The sequence below is a fragment of the Telmatherina bonti genome (genome assembly GCF_933228915.1).
Source record: "Telmatherina bonti genome assembly, chromosome: 8".
Classification (NCBI taxonomy): Eukaryota; Metazoa; Chordata; class Actinopteri; order Atheriniformes; family Telmatherinidae; genus Telmatherina; species Telmatherina bonti.
In genome coordinates, this window is record NC_136626.1 from 31,533,139 (window position 1) to 31,543,095 (window position 9,957).

A 9,957-nucleotide genomic window follows, 5' to 3' on the forward strand; every position below is an offset into this window, starting at 1 on the left:
TAAGGTTTTACATGCTTGTAGCTTGTTGTTAAACTTTATATTTTCAGGGTTTATTTTTCAGGCAAATAAAATCCTATAGCGCTGCCTAGTAACCACATAAACTACTCCTCCACCTACCATGGCGCTGGTGCATACAAACTTAAATGGAGTTGAACCATTCGCCAGACATGATGTCAATCAAAATATTGACTTCCTTTTTCCATCAGGATCCACCCACTACAGTATCCGAGGAGGCACAAACATTTGATAAAAACCAAACATTCTCTATTGCGGGTTATTACAGAGAGAATTTTAAAAATGTATTTATTTATTTATTTATTTTGTGTGTGTTATTTAGGGCAGTGTTTTTCAACCACTGTCCCGTGGCACACTAGCGTGCCGTCAGAGATTATTGGGTGTGCCCTGAGAAATTACCCAATTTCACCTCAATGGTCTAAAAAGCAGCTCTGTGTTCACCCGAACAGGCCCCAGTGAAATATAATAAAATTCCTTCTTCTTGTGTTTATCTGATTTGTATTCAAGAGGCTTTGACAAGATGGACTTTATAAAAGTAATAATAATATGGACTTTTTTTAAATTTTGTTTTTGTTTTGTTTTTTTAAAAAAACATTTTGGTTTGTGGAGTGCCTTGTGATTTTTCAGTGTTAAAAAAAACAAGTGTGCCCTGGCTCAAAAAAGGTTTAAAAACACTGATTTAGGGGTCAGAGATAGATACCTCTATGAACAGAAAACACAAAGATCAAATGAAAAATACACTATAGAATGAGAACAAAAAGGTCAAATGAATGATTTAGGCAATCAGGGCAATGTATATAATAATATTGTAAAAGCAGGGCTGAAATAATAAACATAAATAAAGTAACTGGAAAATGAAATTATGAATAAACTAAGGGAAAATAACAAAGTAGCTTAGAAATGAAAGAAAAAATGGTCACATGTATTAATTGGAAAAATATATTTTAAATGGATTTTAGTAGCTCTTTTTGTGTTTTTGCATTAATTTTTGTTTTAGGCAGTTTATTCCTCCTGGTACCCAAGTGACTTACAGATTTAAAAATTCTGCTAATGATCTCTGTATGTTTTCCTTAAAAAAAAATAAATAGAAAGAAATCAATTTTATCAATCAATCAATCAAAAAACTCAATCAATCTATCTGTCTATCTATCTATCTATCTATCTATCTATCTATCTATCTATCTATCTATCTATCTATCTATCTATCTATCTATCTATCTATCTATCTATCTATCTATCTATGTATATATAAATATAAATATATATATATACTATATATATATATAATATATAGACTTACAATTCTTTGCACACTGAGCTGATAATAAGTATGAATATCTTTTAAAACATTGATTAATTTAAAAACTACATGCCACAGAGTTTTAGCATATGGACTAAAGTTTTCCATATTTAATCTTTAGAGGGCACAATGAACTGTGCCCCCTATTTACATCTGGAATATGGTTTACAAAAAAAATCATTGGACGTATTTTATGGTAAGCTTTAGATTAGATAATGCTAACTTGAAGTGGATGCAGTTATTCTAGCAAATTTAATTTCTTGACATATTTCTAAACATTCAGTCTTCAATCTTAGAAGTATGCTCCTAATAGTATTCAGATTTTTATAACAACTTTGTAGGGTTTTCCTCACTAAAATAAGTACTGAATGGATCATTTTTACAAAAAAAAGGTGATAAAACCTCATCAAACTGTTTTCCAAACCAGAAACATTTTTCATTATTTTTGGAAACTTTAGAAGAAAACATTGTATCCTCGCTTAATTTCCTGAAAAGAAATGTAGAAAACCATGAAATAGTCAGGACATTAAAATCTCTTCACGTGCTTTACCTGTCAGGAATATTTATTCATGTTGTCATTTACCTGACTTTAACTCCATTAAATCAGAAAGTTTATTAAATATTGTAATCTCGAATCACAAGACAGGTCTCTAATAATATAAGTAGCAGTACAAAGATTAGTAAAAATATAGTTTGGCTATAGTGAATATGTTTTAGAACTATAAAAACAACAGTGACTTGCAGTTTGTGGGTTTGTTTGGTGTTTTCTAGGTTCTATGCATAGTCCTCTGCCAGTGTGTCAAAGTAGTTTGTGTCTGCATAGACCAGGAAGCCAGAGAACAGACTGTCAGCCCAACCAGGGTCTGCAAACAAACCGTTCTGATCATGGTAAAAGATCTCCAACCAAACTTCATCTTCAGGATTCAGGTACATGACGGTGGACCCAGATGCCACATCATGGTTTCCTGTGTTGGCATCGAATGTTTTGATGCGATATTGACCATTCTGCACCAGACTGATGGCCAGGTGTTTGTTGGCAAGTGTGATGTCATAAGAGAAATAATAAATGCCGGGGTATGCACAGATGAACTTCCCCGTCTGTGGGTTGTAGTGTCCGCCCTCGTTGAACAGGACCTTGTTGAACTTGATGGGGGTCTTCTCAGCAGGGTAGCTGCTGGTGATTCCCACAGAGAATGCAGATTTAGGAAGCAGGCTGCCACATTTGCAGACTCCAGCAGTTCCACGAGGTCCTCGTTTGCCCTTGTCCCCCTTATCGCCGTCACGACCTGTAGGACCAGGCAGGCCTGTCTCTCCATTCTCGCCTGTAGGGCCTCGTTTACCAGCAGGACCACGTTCACCTCTCTCTCCAAGTCTACCTGTTGGACCTACCCTGCCCTTCAGCCCTGAAACAGACACATGAGATAAGAAGGTCAGTTCTGCAGCGCCGAAATGCCATTGTTGCTCTTTTGGTCAATACTCAGTTAGGAAGTTCCAGGCTTGTTGAACCAGACTCTTAAATCAGTGGAAGCACAGCTCTCTATCCTGAGTCATGCAATTAGTCACAACTGGAGATCAGCCACCTTGATGTTAGAACAGTGTAGTTTTGGCTTGATTTTTCCAAACTATCTTCCATCCCGTCATCACATCCACCCTGGAGCAAGGAAACACTTTGTTTGTGCGAGCGTGAAGGTGTGTACAGAAATTTACGACTCTTTACAGATGGAAAAAACAGAAGTGGGACATGTATTTAACCCTGACAGATTTATTGTAGTGAAGACTTCTTAGGTAACATCAGTTTGTCATTCCTGTTGAGTGAGGAAACCTTATGGCATCCTGTCCTGATGAAGCTTTAACTTCTGCAGTAATCTTAAGAAAAGAAATCTGTGAATAATCATGATAAATTGCTTGCGGTGTGGGAACCTTTGGAAAGGTCAGGACCTACCACATTACAGAATCTAATTTCATTAGGTTGAAAAGCTGTGATGTGCAACTTGAAGGCCTGTTTGGGAGATTTAACGAGTCTCTGTTCACATAAAAACAGCCAAACCCAGATGAGACGGATGAAACAGTTCCCAATTCCTAAAAAAAAATCTGTCCTTGACTTACTTTGCCTTTTCAGATTAAAAAATTTCTAATTTCTTAAAAATATGCTTCAGATGTCTCATTTTTGTCTTATTTTGTGTCCTGTAGTTTGATATAGCGTAGAAGTACAATTACAGTTTGGGTAAATAGTATTTTCATTCTTAAATAGCAGCATCATAAACCAAATACTGAAAATAATTTAACTGCTGCCGATTAGATCAGCAAGTCTTGGACATTTTTAAGTACAGGGCACTATAAGTATTAAGCACTTCAAGTTTAAAGTTAGTACAAAATCTGACACAAAGCCAGAGCTGAGAAGCAAACACATGTAAAATGTGTAAGTGCCTTTTTGTACCAGTAATGATTCTAGCTGCAACATTTTCAATCAACTGGAGATAACTCCCTGATACCTGGCCTGTATAATGTCAAAGAAAAAACTAAAGATGTTTGACTTTCCTATTGGTCATTACAGATCTACTCAGACAAAGGAGTTCCCCAAGGATCCATACTGGCCCCCTAATTGTTCAGTATCTACATGCTAACTTACTGACTCTAACTAATTGCATTCAGTTTTGCTTTACTTTTTGAATAATGACAAAAAAGATGATGTTTCTGATAAATATGGGAACAACACTCAGCTCTATAGCACTATCTCACCAGGGACTCTGGCCCCTGACAAATCTTATGTGTTATCCTCAGCTTGCTGGATACGCAGGTATTTAGCTTAAAGGGGTGCTATTATGGTATTTGGAGTTTTCTGAGCTTTCTACAGTGTCACAGTGTTGAATCCTCATCAGACATGTGAACGGCACCGTTTTTTTTTTGTTTTTTTTTATCACCTAAACGCATGTTTGAGTTTGAGTTTGAGTTCCAGCACGCTCTCCGTTCGGTTTCCATGGTGACGAAAAACGCTCGTTTTAGAGAGTTTTTTCTACTTGGAAATTTGTGACGTCCCGGGGGATAAGGTTCGGTGATTGGTTACCTTCTACTGGTTAACAAGGGCATGTACAAATACATCAGGCGGGTGGAAAACGTCGGATAAAGTTATTTCCAACGATGGCTGGTGAGTTTACCAAAGAGAGACATCCTGCTGCATTCGTTGCTGTGGGTTGCTGTTTTCCACTTCGTTTTCAGGCTCTGATTCAGGTTCTAACATGTAGGGCTGTATGCTATGTGTTGACATTGTATTTTGTTTTTTTTATTGAGTTTATATTAGCCTAATTCTTCTGGTTATGAGATGTTACAATGATGGCGAAAGCAGGTGCGGTGCGCGCTCCCGATATAGTGCATTGGCAGGAGGCGGGGCTTAATGCGGAAGAGTCTCAATCCACTCGTTTTGCCCACAGGCTGATCTGACAGCCTACGGAGAGGGTTGGTCTGAAGTAAATGAAGCGATTTGTGACAATAACTCGATCAATCCCAGCCATACAGGGCTCAGAAATAAAAATAAATTAGCCTGAAATGCACATAATAGTTCCACTTTAAGAAAGCTAAATCTGAAATGACTTGGTTTCAGGAACCCAAAGAAGAGGGTCTGGTAGGGGTGTCAAACTAAAGTTCTCAAGGGCAGGAATCCATCAGGTTTTTGTTGTTTCCCACTACCAACACAGCTGTTTCAAACCAAATGGATCCAGCAGCTTCTTGTCAACTTATTTATGAACGTCGGTCAGGTGTGTTGGAGCATGGAGACAACAAAAACCTGCAGGATGCCGGCCCTCGAGGACTAGAGTTTGACACCTGTGGTCTAAAGTTTAGTGTTCAGCTTTAGTCACTAATGCCAAAAGTAATGGATTAAGTCTGGAATCTTGGTATAGGCTCAGAGCTAAATATTAACAACCATATTACAGGTGATTTCTAAACTTACCACCAAGAACCCCAAGAACAAACAATCAAAATTGCACAAATATATAGTGTATCCAAACATTACCTGGGTACTCTTCAGATGCAGAGGTGCAAATGAATGCATCACGCAATGTATTTCTATATAATGTTCTACATCAATACTACCATATTATTCATCATCATCATAAATTTCTTTTTAAAGTGCTTTTACACCGACCACAGGTGAACAAAGTGATGAACCAAGGAAGGTAAAATAAAAGCAGAGGATTGATCATAATGCGGCATTTATACATCATCATCTCACCAACAGCCTGCCTGTGTTATCACATGTTTTTCTGTCCTGACTGTTTACATTTTAAGGTCATCAAGCCACCAGATGTGATGAATGTGGAAAGTTAAGTCGCCAATAATGCAGAAGAAACACTTGCAAACCTTGTGATTTAGCTCAGAAAAAGTTCTTCTCGTCATTTCAGTGTAATTTCTGTGCCCATTCTTGTGAAAACCTTTCCAGAACCATCCTTGGCTCCTTCCTTTGGTAGCTGGATCTAATCAGATTTACTCTGTGAATGCTGGCCACAAAACAAGGCTGAAGCAGGTGTTTCACTTACACATTACATGAAATTTAGTAAGCAGACTTAGGACAGGCTTTTTAGGAATTTCTGTCTCTTATTAGAAAGATATACTGATATGCTCAGGAGGTAATGGATTAAAGCACAGTGCCTGTGCTTGCTATCAGCTGTCCATCTTAATAGTGTTTTTTAAGAATCAGAGTTCATACTGAGTTGCCATTCATATTTAAGGCAGCAGCAGATGCTGATTTATACAAATCCCATGATTTGACTACAATATCACTGAGTAATTAAATTCCTGTGAAGTGCATGAGCTGTGAAGCGCCCTTTGCCTCTCAGGCTGATGCCAGCTGTGAGATAACAAAGCCATTCTTTGTCAGGTTTCGCAAGGAATAGCAGTAATTCTCTATCAGCACACATCAACTGTCTATTTATGCTTTGTATTATACCTGTGTCTCCCTTTTCTCCCTTTTCCCCCTTCCTGCCATCTCTGCCATCTCTTCCTGGGATACCCACATTCCCAACTGCTCCCGGAGGCCCGCTGAGACCTGATTTGCCAGGCAAGCCCGGTGGCCCTGGGACACTGCAGACCAGTCGTGGCGCTCCTTTGAGCTTGGTCTCAAACAGATGTCCAAAGACGCAGTGGCAGAGACAGATTACTCCCATCAGCGCCCTCATCTTCACACCTGCGGAGGGAAAGTAGACTTTAACACAACATCTAACGGCGTTTTTTCCACAGATAAACCTTTGTTTCCTCACGTTCTGTTCCAAACTCCCACAAAATACTTGCAGAGCAAAAGCACATTACGCCTCAATGAATCTTAATTTGTTATCAAATGCAGCATTAGGCCAGATGGGATTTCATAATTTGGAGCATTTGGTTCCTGACTTTCATCCAATCGCAGAATTACATGAGAAAGATCTCAAATGAAACCTTTGTCTCTGTTCCAAGCCGTCTTTTTTCCCCCTAAAACATTCCTGAGCTATGACACAGTTTCTGTCAAGGGGACCTAAACATGAAGCAATGGCACTGAGCAGATGTTTTACAATCAAGTAGAAAACTGGAGACACAAACTCGGCTGCATTTCACAGACAGAATCAGTAGAAAGTAACAGAGGTGATGATGATCCTGCAGGCAGGAACTTTAGGGTTTCTCTTCATTCTGGGAACCTGACAGATGTTGCACATCAAACATTCCACTCTAATGAAATCATACGGACGTATACTGACAAAATGTGATCTGTGAGAAATCTGCAGGGAGTTTCAGTCGTGAGATTTGCAGATATGATTAATACACAAGCTTATTCTTGGCAGGTTTGCCAACGTGGGTGTAAGGCTGTTAGTGTTGCATCTGCTGTTTGTCTCTGGTCAGCGCCGGTGATGGAACATTTGTGTCAGGTCTTCAGAGAAAGATCATCCCAGTCTTTGCACATAAAACAGATTTTTTCTCTATTTGTGCTGCACGCCTGCACATCAGACAAGTTCTACACATACATGTCTGCAGGCAGTTCTATGCAGCGCCACAGTGCTGATATTATAGTGTTTTTGATTTTTTAGGGTATTAATTACTGAGAAGCCCCGCCTTTCAGTTCCGCTCTGCAGAAATGATGCCAGCATTGGTAAAATGACTTTCTTTCAAGAAGTGGGCCTCATTTATAACACGTGAAGACAGTCGAGGAAGACCTGATATTACAGGCAACGATCCCAAACAAATTCCTATTTGTTTTAAAGTCTTGCTGCAGGTTTTCCTCTGAATTTCTTTCATTTTCAGAATCCAGAAACATAATTTTCTCTAAGATCAAAGCAAATCCTGTCTAAACCCACCACAGGCAATGAGAGTTTGAGTCCTTCTTGATCCATGCATTTCCTGTCCTAATATTTTAACCAATTTAGTATTAAACTTGTTTTTGTAGGGCTATTTACCATACCCTAGTTGCAGTGTGAAACAACAATACTCTACATAAGGGCGTGCATGCACATGCAGCATCTTCTCTTGATAAGAACGTAACATTTCATGTGTTCTTACCCCACACTTTGCAGCTGTTCTTCTTCAGGGCTGATGAAAACTCTCACTGTTGACTGTCTCCGGCTTTTTCGCTGGATGAGTCCACGGTGGACATGTTGGTCTTATGCATTTGGTTGCATATCTCAGCTGCTTTGCTGTTGACACCATCTCACAGTGCAGCAGCAGCAGCCTGAACTCCCTCTCTCTCTCCTTCTCTCCTACTTCTCTCCCCCTTCATCCACTCCCTTCTCCATGCTCCATAAACTTCCCAAGGCAAACAACTGTCATCAAGCCAAAACACAGCGTATGCATTCAGACTCCAACACCATTATGTCATGCAAGAGGACTGGTGTGATTAGTGTGAGCCTCGGTACAGAGGCCAGCCACTCACATCCTGCAGAATAAAGTCAACACATGACAGACCTGATTTGTGATTAGCTGACCTCAGCGTGTCGAACTTCTAGGTGTGTTTGACATTAGTCCCTAGATGGCGCCAAAAATGATGTCAGATGGTTTGTTTTGTCATATGAAGTACACTTGTTCACACAAATATCTAATCGGCCAATCACATGGCAGCCGCTCAATGCATTCAGTCATCCAGACACAGTGAAGATGACTTGCTGAACAGGAGGAAGAAAGGAGGAAGAAAGTTCTTAGTCTCTTTGAAGGCAGTGTGGATGTTGGTCTGAGTTCTTCAGAAACTGCTGACCTGCTGGGATTTTCACACACAACCATCTCCAGTGTTTACATAGAAGCTCTGAAGGAGAGGAAATATCCAGCGATCCGTGGTTTTCTGGACCAGAATGTCTTGTTGATGTCAGAGGTCAGAGAAGAATGGGCAGACTGGTTGGAGAGGATAGAAAGTAACTGTGTTATATATATATATATTAAAAAGAAAAAGTTACAGAAAAAAGTCTCTCCAATAACTTCATCCCCTGATCCTGCACATCTTAATGTATAAAAATCCAAGTTTAAAACATTTAATAGGACAAACTGATCATATTCTAAACAAATAAATCATATTAAAAATTAATGGGAAAAAGATCTGGGAATAGAAGTGATGGATGAGTGTGGGATGTGAAAATGTCTTTACTAATATCAACTTTCATTTTTGGGAGGAATATGCATTGAAATTGTTAGTGAGTTACTTTAGAACACCTCTGATTATAATTAAGTATACAAAACAGACTCAACACTGCTGGTAAGAGTGTGGAGAAATCAGTGTTGACCTGACTCACATCCTTTATACATGTTCAAAAACTCATTCATATTAATGTTAGAACAAGGTAGACAGAATAACGGCCCATATTTAAGCACATCTGACCATTTTTAAATATATATCTGTATGTATATTAATACAAATGTATATATGTAGGAGTATAGTTGTATATATAGGTATTCATACCTTTTCATGTATGTACATATGAGTTTGTATGTAGGTATGTACTTATGAATATAGATATTTTTGCATTTGCATTTTATTGCATGTGTATGCGTTTACATATGTATATTTATAGATTGTCACGTACAGCTTTGTATAATTTAACTCACTGGGTGTTAAACTATTGTGAAATAACTAAAATGTAATTAATAATATTGGCTCAAATGGACACAAAATAGTGTATAAAGGTAACTCGAAAGGTAACTGTGATATGTTATGTCGCAGTGTTCCCACCACTGTTTCTAACTCTTCTTTCAAAGAAGTAGTTTGAGATTAAGGAATTTCCATTACATTATTCTACTAAAACACTATTCATGATATAATCTCTGTGAAACAAGAATTTTTTACATGTTCTGTAAGTTTCAAACTTAAGTTGAATACTGTTAACTTTTTTGAGACCTTTTTCTTTGTTTTATGACACTATGTGCAACATAAAACCCAGACAGAAGCCGCAGCCAAACAAGGAAAAACAGAAAAAATATGCAACCAAGTTGTGTCCAAACAGAATGGGTCTTTATTCAGGAAGTGAAAGAAAAAAAAAAAGATTGTAATCAACACCCCATTGTAATACAAAACCAACAAAAATAAAAATAAACATGATATTCATTTTGCATATCAAAGAACCATTCAGTAATAATTACAATCCAAACACCTCATAAACCACTTGTGTGAATCTATACACAAACTCTGATTTAGAAATTAG

At 38.2% G+C, this 9,957-nt stretch overlaps 1 protein-coding gene across 1 annotated transcript; it reads right to left on the reverse strand.

The window, feature by feature from the left end:
- Positions 1-1,986: 1,986 nt before the first annotated feature.
- Positions 1,987-7,931, reverse strand: c1qtnf7 (C1q and TNF related 7). The gene is made up of 3 exons (XM_079244693.1): positions 7,835-7,931; positions 6,258-6,494; positions 1,987-2,718 (listed from the first exon to the last, which is right to left on the reverse strand). The coding sequence occupies exons 2-3, from the start codon at positions 6,484-6,486 to the stop codon at positions 2,090-2,092; spliced, it is 858 nt and encodes a 285-aa protein (XP_079100819.1). The 5' UTR covers positions 6,487-6,494; positions 7,835-7,931; the 3' UTR covers positions 1,987-2,089.
- Positions 7,932-9,957: the final 2,026 nt, after the last annotated feature.